The following is a 25213-nucleotide window of genomic DNA, read 5'->3' on the forward strand; positions in this document are numbered from 1 at the left end:
TTTCGCACCACAACTTGATCACCGGGTTTCAATGTGTGGCCTGGACTCTCTGGCAGTTTAGGCAAGGATTCAAATACCTGTTGATGAATAAGGCTCAATTTAGCAGTCAGGTCAAAAAGGTAATCAATCAACATTGGATATTCGATCTGTTTGAATTCCTTTGGCCTAAGGACTCCCCAAACATTAGCAGGACGACCAAACACAATCTCATATGGGCTAAGCCCTACTCGAGAGTGTACAGTCGCTCTGGTGGACAGTAAAGCTAAAGGCAGTGCGTCTGGCCACGATAGACCAGTGGAAGCTTGAATTTTAGCAAGTTTTAGCTTCAAGGTACCATTGTACCCTTCAACTAAACCTGCTGACTGTGGGTGATTCGCACTGTGGAATTTCTGGGTGATTCCCAGACCCGCACACACACTCTTCATAACTTTCCCTACAAACTCACTTCCATTGTCCGACCAAACAATCCGTGGCATACCATACCTGGGGAAGTACTCTTTGAGGAGGATTTTTGCAGTAGACATAGCAGTGTTATCCTTTAACGGATACGCCTCAATCCATCTTGAAAAGGCACAGACTACCACTAGGACATATTTAAGATTATTACACCTGTCCATGTGGATAAAATCCAACTGAATCACTTCAAAGGGACAAGAAGGGGGAGCAAAGTGACCAACTGGGGTTGGGGTTCCCTTGCCAGGATTATGCATCAGGCATATCATGCAATTTTTCCCCACTCTTTCCGCACACTTAGTAATTCCATCGTTCTTCCATACTGGAGCTAACATCTTACATATCCCTTTCGAACTAATGTGTGCCGCTCCATGCGCCATCGTGACTACCGCAAGTACATACGCATCAGGTAACATCCAACGCTGCTGCTCAGACAAATCAACCCAACATCCACTTGAATCCATTCTACCCGTTTTCTCCTTCCATTCATTCTTCTCATTTTTAGTTGCTTCATTCTGGATTGCCTTCACACTTTCAATTGTATTCTCACACATTCCTGATTCAGCAATCCATCTCGCAGACGTTGCAACGTACATTCAACTCATCATGTTCTTGGCCGTCTCTTTGGCGACCTCATCAGCAAACGCATTCCCACGGCCAACATCATCCGTAATCTTTCGATGTGCACTGCACTTCACAATCGCAACTTCATTCGGTAAGGTCAGAGATTCCAACAGGTCATTGACTAACTGTCCATGTTGGATCTTAGTCCCATGGGACGTGAGAAAACCTCTTTCTTTCCACAGACGTCCAAAACTATGTGCTACGCCGAAGGCGTATTGGCTATCGGTAAACACATTCACTCTCTTTCCCTCAGCTAAAACACACGCTCTTGTTAATGCAATTAATTCTGCAGCTTGGGCAGAATTCTAACTTACTCTTGCGGTCTCAACAATCGTGCTCAAAGTCGTAACTGCATACGCGGCCGTCACATCACCATTCTGTAGTTTAAAACATGACCCATCGACGTACAAAGTGCCATCTGGATCTAGTAACGGAGTATCTTTTAAATCAATCCTACCTTTTGTCTCTTCCTCAGTTCTAAAACAACAATCATGGGGCTCTGAATCACTCGACTCTTGAGTAGTCGGCAACAGCGTTGCTGGATTCAATATGTTGCATCGCTTGATCTGAATGTGACTTGCCAAAAGCGTCAGCTCATAGCCTGATAGTCTAGCACTGGTGAGGTGCTGAGTTTTCGTTCGATTCATGAGTGTATCCACAGCATGTGGAACCATGACTACTAACATGTTGTTCATGACTAGTCCAGCAGACTGTCGAATAGACACTGCAGCTGCTGCTGTAGCTCTCAAACAACTTGGCAATGCTCTGGCTACCGGATCTAATGTGGATGAGAAATATGCACAAGGTCGCTGTTTGTCACCAAATTGTTGCGTTAAAACACTCAACGCACAACCTTCTCTTTCATGGACATATAAAGTAAACGGCTTACTGTAGTCAGGAGTACCCAACACAGGAGCTGAACACAGCGCATCACGTAAGTCAGAGAAGCTCTGTTGACATTCATCAGACCATGGCAAAGGGCTCGGAACACCTTTTCCAGTCAGGGCTACCAATGGTTTTGCCATGAGAGAAAAATTTGGGATCCATTGCCTGCAGTATGACGTAATACCCAAAAACGCACGCACTTCTCTCTGTGTGCTTGGTACAGTCATCTGCGAAATTGCTTTGATTCTCTCTGGGGTCAACCTTCTTCCCTCCTTTGACAAAAGATGACCTAAGTAGGTCACTTCTTGGCAACAATATTGCAGTTTAGAAGGTGAAACCTTGTGATGTAAGTCTGACAAATGACGTAATAAAGAAATTGTAGCTGTTTTGCAAGTTTCCTTGTCATCAGCAGCCAGTAAAAGATCATCTACGTATTGGATCAGAGCAACACCAGGAGGAAGTACAAGAGCATCTAATTGACTTTTTAATGCTTGGCTGTAAATTGAAGGGCTCTCACAATAACCTTGTGGAGCGCGCTTGAACCTGAAACTGCGACCACCTAAGGAGAAACCAAAAATGTCTCTACTTTCCTCGGCTATCGGGATGCTGAAAAAGGCATTCTTCAAGTCTATCACTGTAAACCATGAGGCTGAGGCAGGAATCAACGTCAATAATGCAGTGATATCTGGTACCACAGGAAACTGTGGAATCACTATTTTGTTAACCTCTCTGAGGTCAATCACAAATCTGTAGATTGGAGGTTTGGAAGGGTCAGTGCGTTTCAAAATCGGCAGAACAGGACTATTGCAGACATTTCCTCTAGTTTCCTCTATCACATCTTTCTGGTATTAAGTCTTTCACGATCAGTAAAAGTGCACGTTCACCTTCATTCGAAATCCGATACTGTGGTATTCGTGGGAATCTAACATTCGCTTTCAGACTCACCACATAAGGGGTTATTTCCAAAAGACCTACATCATTAGGACCAGTCGCCCAAAGAGTATCAGGGAGAGAACGCAGCTCCGGTGGGAGCTTATTCATTGACATGTACATTGGAGAAATGACTCTCTTACCCAATGTGAGCTGTACTCCCGAAGGAGAACAGTACAGTGTCGCATGCAGGCGTTTCAACAGATCTAAACCAAGCAGATTCTCATTACAACCGGTTGTTAGAATAAGGGGTGCTTCTAGTTCGCATGGCCCAACAGAAATTGACAAAGGACTAGAAACAGGATTGTGAACAGGGGCGCCTGAGAAACCTACTGAAGTGTTCGTTAAGCCAGACAAAGTTGCGCCAGGGAGTTTCGCATGCATAATTGAACTTTTTGCCGCACCAGTATCCAACAGAAACGGTTCGACCACGCCTGATGTAACTACTGCGACATAAGGTCCACTCTGATCAACTGGAACTGATACTACTCCCTCTCTTTGCCTGTGGCTGTCCTAGTACTCGCTTTTCTGAATCTCTTCATTATTTTCATAGTAATCCTCAACATGATACTGTGGAGATCTACCTGGTTGCGTAGATTGTACATTTCGCTGGTCGAAATAATTTGATGGGCGATCAGTCTGTGGAGTCATTGCACCACGTCCTCTACCTCTAGGAGCTTGCATAAGCCCACCACTACCTCTCTGAGCTGGGACACCACAGGTTTGTGTGTGCAGTACTGGACACTCGTTCTTATAATGGCCCTCCTTTTTACAATAGGCACATTGATTCCATGCTAACTGTTGTTCGGGAAAACCATAATTAAATCTTTGGGACGTCCCTTGCTGGAATTGTGGCTGTTGCTGAAACTGGGGTCGCTGCTGTGAATCTGACTGACTTGAGCGAGGCGGGTATGCCTGTTGCAAAAGAACTTTAGTTTTTAAATCTTTTGTCTTCTTTTCTGACTTTTCCTTCTCTTCTTTCTCTCTATTCTCGTAATACTGAGCAGTTGCAAGTATCTGTGCTGTCGTCGACACTGCCCATGCACTCTCAGAAACCTTTAACTTGTTACTAAGCTCAGGCAGTAAATTAAACACAAACTTGTCGACAAACAACCTCTGACCTCCTTCAGTACTCATATCTTGCCCACTGTGGTCTACGAAGGTCTCTTCAAATCTAGTGAAGAAGTCAGAGACGCTTTCGTCCTTCTTTTGCTTGCATGCTGATAGTTTATCCCAGTTGACCCTTAACGCTGGCATTAGCGTTTTCATCAGATTAATTATTCTGTTAGGTAAAGCAGCAATCAGAGGCTCAGGTTTAGCACCACCAACTTGTTGCGCGTCTGCCGCTATTATAGCTGGCCAATCACCTCCTAAGGCGACTGGGTGGTTCTCTTGCCGAATCTTGGCCCATATAGGCTGTGGCACTACATTGCCAAATAGCATTTCGATGTCTGCCAAATTCATGACACATGCTTGAACTGTCTGCGTTAACTCTTTATAATAACCAGCAGGATTCTTACGCGGGTCCGGCAATGTCTGTTTTACTGCTAATACTTCTGCCCGCTTCCAAGGGATGTGTATCCACACTCTATGGAAATGCGCCGGAGCAGCTGCAATACCATTAGCCGCATCAGCTTGAACTGCTTCGCGCCATATCGGCGGAACTTCCCTCATCGGATACTGACCTCGTCTTTTCCTAGTAATCGGAGAACCATCAGAACCCATTGCAGACCGAAGAGGAGAATCATCCCTATAAGCTAAAATCAGTTCTAACGCTTCCCTTACTTCTGAACCTATCACCATTCCTGCGGCGAACTTTTGCTGAATATTTATCAAATCAGAGGGGACGGAATCTGAGTCATCATCATCCCATTCCTCACGCAAAAGAGAACGCATCACGTCAAAGACATAACGCTGAGTTGGTTCATTCCATTGCATAAATGTATCTGACACTCTTCGTGCATCATACTTCGCAGCTTTCGACAACCACCTAAGAGCTGTCGAATCTAACATTTCTCGTTCCTGGGGACCAGGAAACTGGCTACGTCTCTGTGTAGAGTCAGAAACGGGGGTCCCAATTAAAGACCTGTAGAGAGGAGTTAAGATATTAGTTCCAGAGTCGGTTATTTTCCGACGAACAGAAAGCGGAGTCAGAATGTTTACAAAGTTCGGGAACAGGGAAGCTGGAGCAGATGAAATGGTAAGGGTGGGAGTAGCAGGTAAAGCAGTTTGCGAAACGACAGGCACAGGCGGAATAGGCAACCCAGGAAGAGGGGGTGCCGAGGGAACATTAACTACAGGAAGGACAGGAGCTTGAATCAAAGGAAGTGGAGCAACTATTCCAGGCTGACCAGCAGCTGGCTGCACAACAGGTAGTAACTGTGGTGCTGTATTACCCTGTGCATACGGTGGAGGTGATCTCAACAGATAAGACAACAGAGGATCCTTTTCACAGTCCTCTATCGGCTTAGCAGGACAAGATGGCAAGACAGGGTAGCATTTATCAATCGCCAAATTATGTTTTCTATTCGCCATCTCTATTGTTTTCTCAGTCTCGTTGACATGCAACTGTCTAGCAGACTCCATTAATGTCAACCCTTTCTCTTTCTGTTCCTTCTTCATCTTCCTAATTTCTCTCTGTTTAGCTTCTTTACTCCATACGCGAAAAGAATCAAACATTGCCGGCCGGGCTTTCTTTTTAAACAACTTCATTTCTAGATTGTCTAGAATTTCGATTTCAAAGCTACCATGCAGTGGCCAACTGAGGACACCATCTTTCCTGGTGTAACGGACCCATACTTCATTATAAGCGATAGGACCTACACCGTGTTTACAATAGAGCTCATATGTAGGAGTTCCAATTGGAGGAACCGAACACGGATCCTCCAACCGGGAATCCCCGTTGCAACTTAACCAGGACAGGAAACAATTACTACTGTTAGTCATTATAAACTAAGGACAGATTCCAACAAAAATGCGCAAAGAACTTAGGCCTACCAAATGAACCAATACCAAAACAAAGATTATCTTAACAAGAGCAACCAATGACAATCTACGAATTCAAAAACAAACGTATCCAGAGAGCAAAACAAAAGCAACAACGGACAATCAAACTGAGCGCAACCCACTTAATACTTAACTGAAATGTGGAAGACGTCACCAAGGAGAACCCGTCTACGTCTCGCCGTACTAAGGTCTGCACCTCGGGTCCAAGACAGGGCGACAGTCAAGGCAGCGGTCCTCTGTAGCCGTCTAGGAACGGGAACCCTCGTGGAAGAGATCGTCGGGCCACTTTTACGACATACAGGGATCGATGAAGCGGGGTACCTCCCTCCGGAATCTTCACACGAAGCTCCTCGAAATTTTCAGGCTTTGGACCGGTACCGGATGACGTCGCCCCACGCTGGGCGCCAATTTGAGGTTCTGGACTTTTAAGAGTCCAGAGGTGTCAGGGAAACAACACCCGAAGACCCCTGAGTTCCTTCCTGTCTTGGTGCACAAATAAACAGAGACGCGGGCTTCTCGATGGTGGCGTCAGAGACCAAGATTTATTTACTGCAGGGACACAGAAGTCATAGGAACCACACAAAGGCAGAATCTACGAGACTGTTCGATTTGCAAAAAGTGGGTTACTCCTTAAATACATAAAATATGTCTTCAGGCAACATTACACGAATATCTTTCATGCCCAACCCGGTATCCCAAACAGACAATAAACATACACCAAACAATAATTAGTCGTAGGTTTTCAGTATTCGATCAAGTCTCTTTGTCAGTTTCCCATTCTTTGACCGATCCTCCCCATCATAAAAATCGTATCCTCCCCATTGTAAAAGCCAAGAAGGAGAGGAGCAGAGCCAGGTGTAAGGGATAGAAAAGTAGGATAAGAGGTGTTTATGGATCATAAACGGGCATGGCTACCGTCTTTGGCCTCTCAATCAGGACAATGGACACGAGAACCGGTATAGCAGGGCTGGCCTCAGGCAGGGGAGGCAGCTTGATTCTGCCTAGTCACGCAGCGTCAGCTTCCTCGGGCTCGGGCTTACGTGTCCTTAACAAGGTGATTCTGCCGGGGTCATTGCTCGTCCATTGACTATGTGAGGGCAAGAAACAAAATGGGTGCCGTATCTAAAATGGATGCCATGGCTTTACAACAGAATGCCCTATTTCTCAGTGAATTCATGCTCGTAGCGCAGCGAAAACACTGTCATATATTAAATGGATCATTTACGGTTCATTGATACCAAAATCGTGTCAGTACTACGATACCGAATACACGGGTTCGGATCGCTGCAGAGCCTCAAGGGGATGCCCCCGGAAGTGGTCTAAGGTATGGACCCCCTGGAACATGTACCGAGGCGAAATTTGTGCCCCCCCCCGACAGAGTGACCCGGATATTTCCCCCTCCCCGTGAGTCCAACGATAAAAGTATATTGTGTACTGATGCCTCCTTGTGTATGCCACTGCCTATATTGTATCTCTGTGAACTTATGCCGTGTTGTCAAAGTTCTTATAATAAAAAGAGTTTAAAAAAAAAAAAGAATTGCTCTATTGACTCCCAAAAATCAAGATTAATGTTACTTGGATGATGGGGAGGGACTTCTGTGGCAAAGGGCCGGGATACCTGCAGGAAACAGTGTCAACTACTCCAAAGATGCATACGGATGAAGCTCAGAGGCAGGACCCGGGAAGTGCAGAACCCCGGGCTATGCAAGGCACTGAAGACTGACCTTGGCAAAGGGCAGAATCAAACAACAGCCAGTTCAGAAAAACCTTACAATCAACATGCTCCAGTTAGCACATATCTGCAAAAAGGTTGTAAATTGAGTATATTAGAATGAATTCCCATGTCCTTGATTGGACTCTAGCTTACTGTAACTCACAATGTACAAACTCTGACACAAGATCAATGCACTTGAGTGGCTAAATAAATAGCACCTATTACAAGTTTCTGGGGAATAACATACACATTTTGGTGTTTTATCACACCAAATGTGGTTTTACCTATTACATTTTGGCAGATTTGACCTGCAGAAATTTAACAAATGATGAGGTTTTTAACGCCTCCGATAATTATCGGATGTGTTCAATAACACTCAACTCGTAATTCTGACCTGTGCGCAAACAGGGGTTTACACACAGGTCTCAATACAATGCCTAACCCATAATCAGACCCTAAGTGAAGCTAAGCAGTACAAAGCCTTGTAAGGGTATGCACTTTCCAGAGCAAAAGGCATTTTATGATGGAAATGTGCCCATTTCTCAGCTCAAATATCGTTTTGGCCTTCTTTGCACCACTTTGTGTCAAGAGAACATGACATGGGTGTAAATTGGGTGGGTCAGTACAAGCACCCATGGTTTTTAATGTAAAGCCCGATCTACTAAGGTTGGCAGACTGGACTTTGCATTGCAAACTAACAGCTCCTTGAAGCAGATGCAAGCTTGGAAAACTTTTCATTTCTCCAAACATTCCACACATTACATGTGTGCTGCTCTCTACAACATACATGCAATGTTTGGGATGTTTCATAACTTGTCTAGGCATGAGATTTGGTACTGGAAGAGTATGCTTACAGTTCAAACCTATGCTAGACATCATGCATACACCTCTGCACCATGGTCCAAAGGATGTGAGTGGCCATAGACAGCCTGTTTGTCTGTCAGTGCAGGGGCTGTGGACAGCAGCAGCCCATTTCTAACAAAACATGGCTCTGCTTTTTGCTCTTGAGCAACACAGAGCAGCCCCTTTGGTTGCTACGCTATGTTGTGTTAAATAATAATAAATCTGCCCCTTGTTAAATAAATATGGGCAATTTCAAAAATTAGTGCAAAGACAAGCTATCCTGCGTGAAGATCTGGTGGCAGGTGCATGATGACATTCCAAATGTATGAGTAATAAAAAAGAAAACATAGAAGGACCAAAATCCAGCCCAGTGTCCTAATCAGGGTATAAGGTTGCCAGGGTGAAGTGCACCAGGTAAGGGGCAGTCACTGAAGGGAAGAATGTGGTGCATCTGTGCAGAATGTTTGCTATAGGAATAATGATGCATCACTTATGTATGTATGTATGTAGTGCTTCTTAGTCCAAAGATGCACTTTGTTGTCATTCTTTAAAAGGTGACATTTCTCTATAACCGACTATATGTTTAGTGGTGAATGGTCATTACATCGTACAAATATTTGTAGAGGCTGTTGCTATCACTGGTATGGCTGAGTAGTGATGGGGCAAACTTGAGTTTAACTGAATGAATGTAGTGTTCACAATTGCTTAAGCCGGCTCTAGGTGCTACCAAGCCGTATCTCATGTTGTGCAAGCTGGAGTTTGTTTGTACAGTTGCCGTGTCCAATTCCAAGTCACAGCTTTCCTTCTGTGGTTGCCCTTTCTCTTTGGACTAAGCCAGATTTGAGTGTGTGGCTGCTGGAGTGCATTGTTGCAGTATGTGGGAAACACTGGTGTTGTGTGTGAGTTCTAAAACTGTATCGCTGGGACCTGACGTTGCACATATTCCCTTTGAGTGCTTGTGTCATGAGCAGGAAAGAGGAGGGAATGATGAATGCTTTTGGTTGAATGCATTCCTGGGATGTGACGCGTATGCCTTTTCTGCGCACCATTAACACACACTTACACTTCAGGTAGACAGTGATTCAACAGTGGGTCTGAAGGAAGGGTTGTTCATAATGCACACACGCAGTCAGTTTAAAAGCCTTCAAGGAAAACATGTCATTAACTGGTGCTTTGTTCTGTCCTTGCTATGTCCAGACTTGAAAGCGCAGCTGTTGCCAGACAATTATTTGAGCAACACTAGAGAGGGGCTTTGGCTCCACTCACATATTGGGAGCCAGAAGTACATGTTTTGACTGGGCGGAAGTTCTGTGGTCCCACAAAAAAAGTGTTTGCCATCACGCAGTTGTTATCATTTTGTTTATGGATCTAGCTGTCTGAGCTTGAACTTTCAGGGGCACACACTTGACACCGAAATGCTGTTAAAGTGTCTTAGATAACTAGATAATTTATGTTGCTTTTCTCTGGCAGCAGCACAGATGTGAGGAGGGCAGTTATTAACCTACTTGGAGGTTTAGGTCTGGCTTGACAGAGCAACTGTCACCTGACCTTTTAACCTACATTAACATTATTCTACAGTTCTTTGCTTCCACACAAATCAATTCCCATGCTATTGACTTGTAATGCTTCACATTATCATACAACTTTCCTTTAAAGCCAGACCTATTGGCATTGACAATGCTTGTTAGTGTTGCATTTAATGAGTGCTATGTGACCTTTAGGTGAGGCCTAATGGACACTCCATGGGTCGCATCATTAAAGTAGACTGGCTGGCTGTGTGATTGATTGAGCAAAAGAGGTGCACAAGTGGTGCTGGAACAATTTTCAGAGTGGGGGTGCTGCCATCAACGTTACGTCACTGAAGTTACATGGTCAGTGAAAAATCAAATCACCGTATACAGGGAAAGTGTAGCAAATGAGCCACGCCCATCCAGCAGGAAAATGGTGGATTGCAGTATGTGTCCAGTGGTGACTTGTGAAGCACATTGTGCTAATCATGAGTAAAGCATGGAGCGGCAGGCCTCGGCTATGAACATAAAGCACATTTTCCATAGAAAAATCTTCTTGAAAAGACCGTTCAATTTGCACCAGGCATGCAGCTTTTCTGCTAACCTTGTATGGACACAAACAATAGCTTATGGAAATTTGGTTTCTGTGCATAATTAACACACAAGTAAAGTGTTTTGGTTTGTGTGAATCCTATTAAAATCATTGTTTCCTTCACACTTCAGAATAAGAAAAAAATGCCTTATTTGCTCTTTACTTGTTACTGATACATTTTGAAATGTTTGTAACGTTCATTTACAAGTATGTCAATTTTGCTGTACATTAGAAAACGGTGACGTACTGCAGCCTTCTCTTTCCTCACTCTCTGTACCACAGGAGAAATATCACTTGTTTGCAACATTCACTCACTTTCAGTAAGAGAAGGGAAAAATAAACAGCAGTCTCCGTGTTAAAAAAGAGGATCAAGAGCACTTTATCAGAAGAGGTTGCCTGACTTTTGCCCTGTGTCTTTGAATGCACATTATTAAATGCTACAAAATAAAAAATTAAATGGAAAGGCATCTTTCTTGATCATTCTCCTTTTGAACTTCTGCTAAGTTATTCTGGGGGTCCTGCGGCACCCCCTGCAGCCCTAGTTGCACTGGGCTCCTTTGTGCTTCAGGATAAACTAGTTTGGGACTTGTTTGGTCACATGTATGTCTGCTCGGAACGACATCATAGCCACCAGCTCACACAGAGTGCATTGTTCTCATGTGTCAAAGACAGCCAAGCAGTCACGCGAAATAGTATCATATGATTGACAGGCTTGAAATTCCAATACTCATACATCAAGTGTGACTAACAGCATTTGACCAGCAAAACACAATCAACTACCATACGAATAGCCGCATGGTGATTGGCAGTATTTTGCAGGTCTTACACTGGTAGTCATAGCGCACGTGGAAGTGCAGCTGCACATGGAGAGCAATTTGTTTAACTGTGCAGAAAAGCAGAGGCACTGCCAGCTCTTCAGACCGGAGTATGTGGGTGTGCGTGGGTGTGCCACAAAAGCGGGGAGTGCCTGTTACCCACCCGCGGTCCATGCAGGTACAGAGGTGGGGCGGTGGGGCCGCATGGGGCCGACTTCGAGGGACGATGCAGAGGGAAAATTAATTATTTATTTAATTTTCCCTAAGCATCGTCCCTCGAAATCCCCCCCCACCCGGCCTCACCGCCCTACCGCAGTTACCTGCACGGACCGCGGATGCTGCTACCACCTGGACCTGATTGGGAACCCAAAGGAGCTCTGGCAAGTTTTGTCAGACCAACCCCGGTACGGTGTGTAGCAAGCGTGCACACAGCGCACAAGCCTGACCAACATAAGGGGAGTTTGGGGTGGTTTTCCCCCAAGAAACTCTGGGAAAAAATATCCACATTTTTCATTATATAATCAATCGCATTAGCTTTCATGGCATATTAAATTATGACATTACATTGCGCCAGGATAAAGATGTCAAACATGAAACATGAATTTAAATATAATATGTGCACACGTGCACTGTTAAGCACAACCAATGAGATGAAAACACAATGAAAGACCATTTTGAGGGATGTGAACATCCTCCACCCTAAAAAGCAGCATGGTACGGCCGGCTTTAGCGCTGGTGGCGCTCAGTGAAACAGTATTTTTGGGCACCCCCCCATCATCTCCTCCTCCACAGATTTCCTCACTATCACTCTCCAAAGGGGACCCCCATTTCTCTATAGCCCCTCTCTCACATATATTGCATTTGTTTTATACCACCTCCATACCAATGTATGGTGTCGGAGCACTTTACATCACACACATACAGAGACAAAGAATCACACATATGTAAATCAGTGTATAGAAAAATGTAATATAAGACAAAAGTGAATACAAGGCATAGGGTTCAAATGTCATCCATGCAGGTAGGCATTTTTTAAGATTGCTTGGTCTGGAAAAGCACAAACTTGGGATTAAAAACATAATACAGCGCTTAAGATTGGCTTTATTAACAATAATTTGTTTGTACCCAAACGATCCTCTCTTAGCAACAATAGGATAAAAAAGACAGGGAAAAATATAACTTTCTAACCTGCATCATGTAGGTTGCATGTAGCCTTTTGATGGCAGTTCATAGCTCGCTGTGTTAGATTACAATTGTAATTTATGAAGTGCAAGTAACAAAAGGAAGGATCTCTGTGACAAAAGCAGTACCCCCCCTGAGCTATGCACATAAAATACAGTTCTGTAATCTGGATGGTACATGTTCTTTGCAGCAGGTATGTTGACCCTCTGCACTACTTCAGAGGAGTCAGAACTGCAACTAGACAAAACTTGATCCCTCTCTAGCAGGAATATTATTCACCAGAGTTATCTTGACCGTTTTTTTTACTGTTGCCTGAAAAACGCTGGATATAAAAGGAACTCTGCAGTGGGTGTTTTTAGACCCATAACAATTAGCAAAACACAGTGCCTCCCAGTTCAGAAATAAACCGGTCCCCCAGTAACAAACCCGGCCTCCAGAAACGAAACCAGCCCCTACCCATCCAGCCTCCCGGGGAAACGCACGATGCCCGGGAGGGCCAGTCCAGCCTTGGTTGCAATATCCTATAGTTTGGCATGGGCCCCTGATGTGTCATCAACAACTCCAAAAACAGAAAAAGCTATTTTTGTGCTTCTGAGTTTGTATGCATGTTTATGAAGAAGGGAGAAGGAGGGAGAGAGGGAGACACAGGGAGAGAGAGGGAGAGGGAGAGAGAGAGAGAGAGAGATGTATGTTCACTTCTTCAGTATTACCTGATGTTGTTGGGTTTTTCTCTCTTCCGTGTGCCCAGCCATCATGTGTGTTAGAAGTGCGGTGTCAAAGGCCTCAGTCTGAAAACTTGATTCTGTTCCTGATAATTACTAGGATGATGGTCTCCCTTTTAGGGTGAACCCAGGGGTGTAATCTTAGCCCCCGCAGTCGTCACAGTGCACGGTGAGGCCCTCCGGTACTGTCCACGGGCGGTGGGCCACTGGCTCCTGACTATGTCCAGAGCGTGGGGAGCCCCCTCCATGTACTTTGCAGGGAGCCCCCCTCAAGTTTCATTACGCCACTGGGTGAACCCCAAACTGAACAGATTAGTGATTTTCACTCCAGGTAACAGATTCGAATTTTGCATTTTACAAAAAATTGGGTTGTTAGCTAGGTTGGGCAATGGATTTATTTCGCTGTATCACCCCGGAGCAATGTAACCATGCACCAAAGCATAGCTGAAGGAAGTCGAAAGGGAAGTATGGAGGGTGAACAAGGGCGTAAAGTAAGAGAGAGATCTACAGTTGTATTGTAAACTTCTTATTTTTATTTACGTGCTCGCTATCAGAGGTCTATATTTCAATGACGAGAAATAGAAGGTCATTTCATCTTTCGAACAATAAAAAATCAACAAAATGTACCTAATGTGGCATTCCACATTTTATTTTAAAAATGGCAAAAATCTGATATCGTGTATGCATTTTGTGTACAAAGCATTGCGGAGGCAAATGCATTTTCCTGGTACAGGTTCATTTAATGAGACAGATAAGATGTAATCCCTAAATCCTTTGCATGGGAAAATCACTGATAAATTGCTGAAGATTATATTTTGACCTGACCTGCGTGGGCCTTCCAAGTACAACATTTAAAGAAGAAAGAAGGGAGAGCTGTTATTGGTTTCACCATCAGAAGATGACATCCGGGAAAAGGAAGTAGTAAGGTTGCAGGTGTACTCTTTACTGCTGTGTTAGATGGACACTGGGGACCCCAGCAGCTCGCAGCAGCTGAAATTCCCAGGTGAACATTCGGCTAAAATGAGGAATAACCGACTGGATGCGTTAAAATACTCAGCTGTTCCTGATTTCTAAATAGATCCAATTCGTAATGGTCAGTGTTACCGTTCAGACCAGTAGCCATGTCTCCGGGGTCAAAATTAGAGGCTCCGTCGCCAGGCTTCTCATACCAGAAGTGGAGAAGTGTGGCTCAATGGTTAGAGCGGTACAAAAGGGGGTGGTGATGGACGGAGCATCAGAACCAATCAAACACTCACACCCAGTCAACAGATCTGGGTTTGATCCATCACCATTCTTTAGCCCACTCTGCCACCCCAGTTGAGACATGGCCATATGCAAATCAGTCTGACCCTGTGCCTCATGGGAACAGTCCAGCCCGAACTGCCAAGCCATGCCTTTCCTGGACCGGAAACAAGCTTCCTAGGACCGGTTTCTGGCATTTCAGCCGTCTTCAGCCAGGCTTGCTTGAATCCAGTGGCAAAGTGGGCAAGGGACTCACGTCTGAGCATACCCTGCCAACTTATGGCGAACAAAGCGGTACAAAAGGGGGTGGTGATGGACGGAGCATCAGAACCAATCAAACACTCACACCCAGTCAACAGATCTGGGTTTGATCTATCACCATTCTTTAGCCCACTCTGCCACCCCAGTTGAGACATGGCCATATGCAAATCAGTCTGACCCTGTGCCTCATGGGAACAGTCCAGCCCGAACTGCCAAGCCATGCCTTTCCTGGACCGGAAACAAGCTTCCTAGGACCGGTTTCTGGCATTTCAGCCGTCTTCAGCCAGGCTTGCTTGAATCCAGTGGCAAAGTGGGCAAGGGACTCACGTCTGAGCATACCCTGCCAACTTATGGCGAACAAAGCGGTACAAAAGGGGGTGGTGATGGACGGAGCATCAGAACCAATCAAACACTCACACCCAGTCAACAGATCTGGGTTTGATCCATCACCATTCTTTAGCCCACTCTGCCACCCCAGTTGAGACATGGCCATATGCAAATCAGTCTGACCCTGTGCCTCATGGGAACAGTCCAGCCCGAACTGCCAAGCCATGCCTTTCCTGGACCGGAAACAAGCTTCCTAGGACCGGTTTCTGGCATTTCAGCCGTCTTCAGCCAGGCTTGCTTGAATCCAGTGGCAAGTTTTTGCATTTATCGCCCCGAGTGGGAAGGGTATGCCCAGACGTGGGTCCCTTGCTCTCCATGCCACTGGAATCAAGCTATCCTGGCTGAAGAGGGGTGAAACCCCGAAACCGGTCCTAGGATGCTTGTTTCCAGTCCAGGGAGGACCTGGCTTGGCAGTTCGGGCTGGACTGTTCCCATGAGGCACAGGGTCAAGACTGATTTGCATATGGCTGGGTTCAAACTGGAACGGCATGGTGAGCAAAAAAACGATGGATTTAGGCCCAGATCTCTGTACTGGGGTGAATGTATGACATTGTTCTGCATTCTGTCCATCAATTGTTGTTTTTGCATTTATCGCCCCGAGTGGGAAGGGTATGCCCAGACGTGGGTCCCTTGCTCTCCATGCCACTGGAATCAAGCTATCCTGGCTGAAGAGGGGTGAAACCCCGAAACCGGTCCTAGGATGCTTGTTTCCAGTCCAGGGAGGACCTGGCTTGGCAGTTCGGGCTGGACTGTTCCCATGAGGCACAGGGTCAAGACTGATTTGCATATGGCTGTGTTCAAACTGGAACGGCATGGTGAGCAAAAAAACGATGGATTTAGGCTCAGATCTCTGTACTGGGGTGAATGTATGACATTGTTCTGCATTCTGTCCATCAATTGTTTTTGCATTTATCGCCCCGAGTGGGAAGGGTATGCCCAGACGTGGGTCCCTTGCTCTCCATGCCACTGGAATCAAGCTATCCTGGCTGAAGAGGGGTGAAACCCCGAAACCGGTCCTAGGATGCTTGTTTCCAGTCCAGGGAGGACCTGGCTTGGGAGTTCGGGCTGGACTGTTCCCATGAGGCACAGGGTCAAGACTGATTTGCATATGGCTGGGTTCAAACTGGAACGGCATGGTGAGCAAAAAAACGATGGATTTAGGCCCAGATCTCTGTACTGGGGTGAATGTATGACATTGTTCTGCATTCTGTCCATCAATTGTTGTTTTTGCATTTATCGCCCCGAGTGGGAAGGGTATGCCCAGACGTGGGTCCCTTGCTCTCCATGCCACTGGAATCAAGCTATCCTGGCTGAAGAGGGGTGAAACCCCGAAACCGGTCCTAGGATGCTTGTTTCCAGTCCAGGGAGGACCTGGCTTGGCAGTTCGGGCTGGACTGTTCCCATGAGGCACAGGGTCAAGACTGATTTGCATATGGCTGGGTTCAAACTGGAACGGCATGGTGAGCAAAAAAACGATGGATTTAGGCCCAGATCTCTGTACTGGGGTGAATGTATGACATTGTTCTGCATTCTGTCCATCAATTGTTGTTTTTGCATTTATCGCCCCGAGTGGGAAGGGCATGCCCAGACGTGGGTCCCTTGCTCTCCATGCCACTGGAATCAAGCTATCCTGGCTGAAGAGGGGTGAAACCCCGAAACCGGTCCTAGGATGCTTGTTTCCAGTCCAGGGAGGACCTGGCTTGGCAGTTCGGGCTGGACTGTTCCCATGAGGCACAGGGTCAAGACTGATTTGCATATGGCTGGGTTCAAACTGGAACGGCATGGTGAGCAAAAAAACGATGGATTTAGGCCCAGATCTCTGTACTGGGGTGAATGTATGACATTGTTCTGCATTCTGTCCATCAATTGTTGTTTTTGCATTTATCGCCCCGAGTGGGAAGGGTATGCCCAGACGTGGGTCCCTTGCTCTCCATGCCACTGGAATCAAGCTATCCTGGCTGAAGAGGGGTGAAACCCCGAAACCGGTCCTAGGATGCTTGTTTCCAGTCCAGGGAGGACCTGGCTTGGCAGTTCGGGCTGGACTGTTCCCATGAGGCACAGGATCAAGACTGATTTGCATATGGCTGGGTTCAAACTGGAACGGCATGGTGAGCAAAAAAACGATGGATTTAGGCCCAGATCTCTGTACTGGGGTGAATGTATGACATTGTTCTGCATTCTGTCCATCAATTGTTGTTTTTGCATTTATCGCCCCGAGTGGGAAGGGTATGCCCAGACGTGGGTCCCTTGCTCTCCATGCCACTGGAATCAAGCTATCCTGGCTGAAGAGGGGTGAAACCCCGAAACCGGTCCTAGGATGCTTGTTTCCAGTCCAGGGAGGACCTGGCTTGGCAGTTCGGGCTGGACTGTTCCCATGAGGGACAGGGTCAAGACTGATTTGCATATGGCTGGGTTCAAACTGGAACGGCATGGTGAGCAAAAAAACGATGGATTTAGGCCCAGATCTCTGTACTGGGGTGAATGTATGACATTGTTCTGCATTCTGTCCATCAATTGTTGTTTTTGCATTTATCGCCCCGAGTGGGAAGGGTATGCCCAGACGTGGGTCCCTTGCTCTCCATGCCACTGGAATCAAGCTATCCTGGCTGAAGAGGGGTGAAACCCCGAAACCGGTCCTAGGATGCTTGTTTCCAGTCCAGGGAGGACCTGGCTTGGCAGTTCGGGCTGGACTGTTCCCATGAGGCACAGGGTCAAGACTGATTTGCATATGGCTGGGTTCAAACTGGAACGGCATGGTGAGCAAAAAAACGATGGATTTAGGCCCAGATCTCTGTACTGGGGTGAATGTATGACATTGTTCTGCATTCTGTCCATCAATTGTTGTTTTTGCAATTATCGCCCCGAGTGGGAAGGGTATGCCCAGACGTGGGTCCCTTGCTCTCCATGCCACTGGAATCAAGCTATCCTGGCTGAAGAGGGGTGAAACCCCGAAACCGGTCCTAGGATGCTTGTTTCCAGTCCAGGGAGGACCTGGCTTGGCAGTTCGGGCTGGACTGTTCCCATGAGGCACAGGATCAAGACTGATTTGCATATGGCTGGGTTCAAACTGGAACGGCATGGTGAGCAAAAAAACGATGGATTTAGGCCCAGATCTCTGTACTGGGGTGAATGTATGACATTGTTCTGCATTCTGTCCATCAATTGTTGTTTTTGCATTTATCGCCCCGAGTGGGAAGGGTATGCCCAGACGTGGGTCCCTTGCTCTCCATGCCACTGGAATCAAGCTATCCTGGCTGAAGAGGGGTGAAACCCCGAAACCGGTCCTAGGATGCTTGTTTCCAGTCCAGGGAGGACCTGGCTTGGCAGTTCGGGCTGGACTGTTCCCATGAGGGACAGGGTCAAGACTGATTTGCATATGGCTGGGTTCAAACTGGAACGGCATGGTGAGCAAAAAAACGATGGATTTAGGCCCAGATCTCTGTACTGGGGTGAATGTATGACATTGTTCTGCATTCTGTCCATCAATTGTTGTTTTTGCATTTATCGCCCCGAGTGGGAAGGGTATGCCCAGACGTGGGTCCCTTGCTCTCCATGCCACTGGAATCAAGCTATCCTGGCTGAAGAGGGGTGAAACCCCGAAACCGGTCCTAGGATGCTTGTTTCCAGTCCAGGGAGGACCTGGCTTGGCAGTTCGGGCTGGACTGTTCCCATGAGGCACAGGGTCAAGACTGATTTGCATATGGCTGGGTTCAAACTGGAACGGCATGGTGAGCAAAAAAACGATGGATTTAGGCCCAGATCTCTGTACTGGGGTGAATGTATGACATTGTTCTGCATTCTGTCCATCAATTGTTGTTTTTGCATCAATGGTTAGAGCGGCAGACCCTGATGCAAAGGTCTGGCCCGGGACCAGGGTTCAATTCCCGCCTCGGCGGGTCTTGGGCTCAATTTCCTTGGACCTGTTAATTCTTGCCTCGGTGCCTATTCTAATCATCGGTCCCACTCTGCAACTCTGGGCAATAGCTTGCTTAATCTCCACAACGGCCCCAACAGCGCTGGGATGCCTGGCTTCACCTTGGGGGTGCCCAGGAGTGGACATTTCACAGGGAAAAAGCCAGGAAGGGTTCCACAGCGGAATGAGTACAGCGCCAGGACACCCCAGGGTAACAGTGCGCTATACAAGTACAACACATTTACATTCACATTTACCAAGTTCCTTGCTATGTAAAAATAAGTCTGAGATTTTAAATAGAAGACCTTTTTTAAAAACTGACCATCTCGGGGCAAGGGTTGTGATTTATCAGACACCTACAAGTCCTCAGATAGCACCTTTCACAATCAGGTGGCACTAAAAAATCCTGCCCTCATGATAAAAACCAGCTATGATGTAATTAAACACTTGCATAGGAAACAGGTAGGATTCTATGGTAACCCAATGACAGAAATAGCCAACCTGTGCGAAGTATGCGCTGAATGAAATAAATTGCACCAACATGTGCACCAGCTGACAAGTGCAAAAAATGACATTTGCACCAACTATCCAGTGCAAAAGTAACATTTCACTGCCAAGGGAAGAAGTGACGTTTAGACTAACAAGCACCAAAATGACATTTTGGATGAGGTTCTGGGTCTGATCATTGTGCAACGCAGTGCATGCAATACTGTAGGCCTACAAGTGCAATCTTTGTCATATAAAATGTTGTTATATAATTTCACTGGTGCAATCTATGTAGTCCGGCCCATGATTTTCTTTTTTTTGTAAACAAACTTTGTTGAGTTTTCCCTTGTCAGCACAAATTTACAGTGTGTCAAAATACGTTACATAATACTTCCCATCCAGGTAGCTATTACACGCATATAATGTAGTGTCTTACAAATTAAAGTCTGCGTTAGACATCGGTGTTCTGCCCTTGCAGTGTCAAAGACAAAGTGAGGAAATAATGAGAAATAGAAAGTTCAGTCCTCGCTAGATATTACCATCCCAGAGTGATAATTACATTATACCTTCAAATCATCACTACGCCAACCAAAACTCCCTAACCTCCCCCACCCATCCCTCCCCCCAGGCATGTCAACTCTGCATAATATACTCAGTATCCATCTGCTATGCATGGGTTTCGCCAGCATACCAAGGCTAACAGTGAAGTCGGGTGTGCACCTCTGCTGTGAGCTCGTGTATCATGTTGGAGCTAGGGGTGTCAGTGCTGCTGCACTTGGGTGCTAGCCTTTCAATGTCCTATCGCCGGTGCAGCAATCTCACTGTCTTCCTCCCTGTCAGTGTCTGGGTCCTTTAATAATCCCACTAACCTTTCCCATGCTTTTGCAGCTTCGAATGCCTTTTCGCTAGTCGTTCTCTTTGCTAATTGCAACCGCACTATCCCATCACAGTCTGACCATTTGATGAATTCCTTCTTCCACCTAGTTATGTTGGGGCCCCTCTGCGTTTTCCAGTGCATCGTGATTTCCCTTTTGGCCAGCAAAAGACCCATGTCTAAAAATTTGCTAGTGATCTTGTTTTTAGCCGTATGTGGAAACCTATGCAGCGGGCAAGGCCCCGTCACCCGTTCCAAGTCCCTATCCATAACGGCGTTCAACAAAGCCACTACCTCGGCCCAATAGGTATCTAGCTGTGGGCACCCCAGAACATGTGATGGAAGTCCGCTCCCTCCCTCTGGCAGCGCGGAGAGTTAACCGAATCAGTGTCAAAATAGGTTTTAATCTTCGCTGGGGTGAGATAGGCTCTGTGCAATATGTAAAAGTGTAGTCCGGCACATGATGGTGATCACTTTAGTGAAACGGACTACTTGTCATGCAGGGAATTGAAAGATGTACCTACAGACTATCTGTGTCCAGAGGTTACATCTTAAGGACAGCTGCATGACCGTCTCCCATTCATGACCATGATCTGAGTGTCTTCTCCTTTGCTCTCTGAACATTGCAAACCATACCCTTCCTTTCTGGGTATTACTTCATCTTGTATTTTTCATTGAATATTATATTATATTATATTATATTATATTATATTATATTATATTATATTATATTATATTATATTATATTATTCTGCTCTCTGTGTACTTGTAAAGCGCTCTGATACCTGCAAGGGTCATGTTCGCGCTATAGAAAACTATAAAAATAAAGAAAATAAATAAAAAAAGCAAAATGAAAAATTCTTCTAAATAGATCCCTTTTCTCTGCATTGCAGGTACCGTGCTTATGCCATTTTTTTCCATTTAGGGCAGCTTAAATATTATGCCAGCTGTGTCCATTGTTGCTAGTTACACAAGGCTGCACAGTAGGGTTTCACTAGGCCTGAAGTCATGCCAGGCTTTAAGGATAACCACATGAAATAACTTTGCATACAATCAACCTTAATCGTTCACATAGTAAAAGTTCATCTGAAATATTGGCCTGGATGTGGACCTTGCAGACCAAGGATGGACCATCCTGTTCTAGTCTCAATTTTCCACTCGTTCTCTAGTGCTTTGTACTGAAAAACTAATCCGCAGACAAGCATTGCTCCCATATTCAGCAACAAGACCAATGTACATACAATAACTCCTTCCAGTTTCTTTGCCACAGCCATGAAATAACTCCATCCTACCTAGTCTCTGATTTCTGGATTAAATCCTCGATCTGGCTTCAACATTGAAAACCCCTGCCCAGAAGATCATGTAATTGGTCACTTCAGTCTTGAGATAAACCTAACTGACTCCAAACCAACAATGGACTAAAAAGAAAATGTGGATGTGTGAGTATTCAATGAATTAGTCAGCTGAGCCACGCCTTCAATAGCTCACGCATTGGAAATGGTGCTCACACATATCACTATAGTTACGAGCCCGCTGGTGCAACTGGAGAAGTGGTTGGTTCACAAATCCCCATCCATCCATCTAACGTGCTCTGACAAACTTTTTCGCACAAATAAAGAATCCAACATTTTCTGGGCAAGCACAACAAAGCCAGCTGGAATAATTCAAAGCTTTTTACCACAAGGCGGCAGATCGACCCACAAAATTCCTTGGATCCAGAGGCTCTAATGACAAGTCTACACCACAGTATTCATAACACTCTGAACTAGATGGACAAGGTTAGTTTGAGAAAATAGAAAACTAGGCTGAAATCTTCCTAAGTGTAGTTTAACAGAACATTGGCCAAACTGAAAAAAATGTCATACTATGTAAATTCAAAGAAGCAGGTTACTTTTCATGGAGGATAAGACGTGTGGTATGATGACACACAGGAAACCACTGAGAAATTGCATGAAGAACGCAGGCTTTGAAATCACTGTTATACCTGATGCCATTTTGATTCTTTGACTGCCGTTCTGCTTTTTGGATACTACCAATGTAATACATTCCCTATTCTGTTCTCTCGCTTCTAACGTTGACATCCTCACTCTCATGGTTGACACTGTTAAGGGAAGTAACTAGCTCAGCGTCTGGAAATGTACTTTACTTGTATGTCTTTTCAATGTCCTTTCGCACTCATCTCATGAAAATAGGTACACCCATTAAGTTTAGTTTTATTTCTGTCACAAGTACTCTTATTTAAGGCAATATATGAAGAAATCTATAAAAGTCATGTACATTGTGTCGATAATAGCATTAGATGATCATTGCAGGGGTCATGCTGTTGTTTTGCATAACAATTTTTAACTTTGTTTGTTTTGTTGAATCATTTCTGCAGACTTCCCAAAAGGGTGCAAGAACGGTTTGTGTTTTCTCTCACACTAACAAAAAAGAGTCAAAAGCAGTTGTGGCTCCTCCGCTAAGGCAGAGGTGCGTCGCACCACTGAGCAATTCAATACGGAAAAAAAATGATAACAACGCAACGTTATTATGATTTTATTTAACCGTACTGGCTCAGTTGATTGGGGAGTGGGCCGGGCTGGGCTGTTTAGAGCTGGGAGAGGAGAGGTAGGCACTTCCTAAGTGCACATGACATTTCAGTCATGCGCACTTTGCATTACAGCCTGGGTGGAGAACATGCACAGCCTCCCAGACCCTGTCTGAGCACTGAACCACAGTGCTCAGACCAAACACAATGCTGCTCTAAGGCAGCGTTTTGATTGGCCAGGGGAGTCGGGAGGCTGTGTGCTTCCACGTTCCTGCTGCCCAGAAGAAGAGAAGAGGACGGAGGAGAGGCGTATGCAGGTAACTGTTTTTTTTGTTTCTTATTTCCCTCCACTCCCCCCCCCCCCCCCCCCGCACCCCCACACTCCCGTTTGGTAGCAGCCGCTACTGGTCAAAATGCGAAAATTGCATAATGTTTCAACACTACATCAAAGCTACCAAATGGGATCATGTACTAGGAATTCACCCACCCAGAAATCTTAAAGATCCCTCATTGTGTTTCCCTGCAGCATTCTAGGAATCTCCTGAGCTCACAACACTCTATCTCTCTTGTTCATTAAGATCTTCTTCCCTTTCTTCAAATGCTCAATATATATACTTATACACATCCTTCAGCATCATCAAGTACACATTCAGATAGACGCTGAAGACACTTGTATTCACATATGAATAAGCGACGATTCAGGGAGCAAGACAGATATCAAATAATGGCGAGACCACAGATGCAACCAGATGGAAGAAAGCATATTTAGAGTGAACGGAGCAAGAATAGAGATCTCGGTTCTGGGAAGGTCAAACTATGACATGCTTCCTATCAAATTGCCTGAAAACCTCCTGCCACCTCGCACACAGCAAGTAACTTGTGTTCTTATTCGACACAGATCTTGTGTCAGCTCCATAAATCACCATAATCAGTGATGTTAACCTAGACCCTTCTATGCTTAGGGAAACCCTGAAGTTCATGCAAACTGACCACCAGCTAGCGACCGCACTGGCCCTTAAGATATGTCAGACTACTGGCTCCTCTGCTAACGTCACCCCACTGCTTTTCGCAGTAAAAAAACATGCGTCATTCACATTTTATTTGTTCCTGCTATGGTGTCTCGGCGGGGCAGGCGGATAACTCCGGTCTCAGAGCAGGGGAAGAAGTGGTGGCCACTATGTAAGTGCGCATGAATGTTTGACCCGCCCGCTTCGGGATGGTCAAACATTCGTTCACGCTTTGCATATTCTCCATGCAGGCTGCATTACAGCCTGCATGGAGAACATGCCCAGGCTCCCATTCTCTGGCTGACCGCCGAACCACAGCACTCAGACCAATCACAACGCTACATTGCAGCGTTGTGATTGGCTATGGGGGCCTAGGAGCCCGGGTGCTTGCTTCCTGTTTCCACAGAAAAAGCCAGGAAGAGGACAGAGGAGAGGCGGCGTCGGCCAGTCAGCCGGCTGGCAGGTAAGTGATTTCATTTTTATTTCTAACTCCACCCTCCCCCTCCCCGCCCCACTGCTGCATCCCGGGAGCAGCCGCTATTGTCGACAACTCACTTTGGTTGGACTCTTTTGCATGTGCATTTTACAAGACTTTTCTTTAACAATACTCTAGAGTCAGCATCAGGTGGCATGGCACAGCATGACTTTATCAAAAAATCAAAAATAAATAAACAACAAATTCACCAATAAGAAGTTTATGGGCCTCCACCATAAATACTTGGAAATGCCTCCTCCCAGCCACCAAATTACCAAGAGGATCACGTGATATTTAAATAATGTACTCCACAAAGCCTACACAGGTCTTTCGTTTTTGCAGTGATTAGGATCTGACAGCACATCTGATCTGTGCCAAAAAAAGGCTTTGGTGGTATAAGCTGCGCTTTACAAGAAATATTAACAAAACACACACTGAGTACCATTAATATTTTACTGGGGCAAATAAAACAATGAATGTAAGCATTTATTGTGATGACCATATTTGAAGGATCGTCTTGTGGGCCCTTCGAGTCTGAGGATTTACTCACCTTTGAAGGTCTCAAAGCAGAATAGATGGCTGAAAATTCCATTGCCTTTTCTCGCAGAATTGCTGTCAAATTTCCAATCTTTTCATCTACAAGTGAGAAGGATAATCATTGAGTGGAGTTAGTACAATGTTCCACCACCTTTTGGAACAGACTTATCTATGCTTCCACACTAGACTTAATAAATACATTTTACTTTCTTATTATTGTGAAATATGAA

General features: G+C 45.5%; 1 protein-coding gene across 1 annotated transcript in view; it reads right to left on the reverse strand.

The window, feature by feature from the left end:
- The window catches only part of LOC146856150 (V-type proton ATPase subunit S1-like), a 296718-nt gene that overhangs the window by 108933 nt on the left and 162572 nt on the right, over positions 1–25213 (reverse strand). The window contains exon 6 of the mRNA XM_085654192.1: positions 24997–25082. Within this exon, the coding sequence (XP_085510318.1) occupies positions 24997–25082 (86 nt within the window). The remainder of the gene's footprint in view (positions 1–24996; positions 25083–25213) is intronic.

Source organism: Triturus cristatus, chromosome 4_1, assembly GCF_964204655.1.
Source record: "Triturus cristatus chromosome 4_1, aTriCri1.1, whole genome shotgun sequence".
Classification (NCBI taxonomy): Eukaryota; Metazoa; Chordata; class Amphibia; order Caudata; family Salamandridae; genus Triturus; species Triturus cristatus.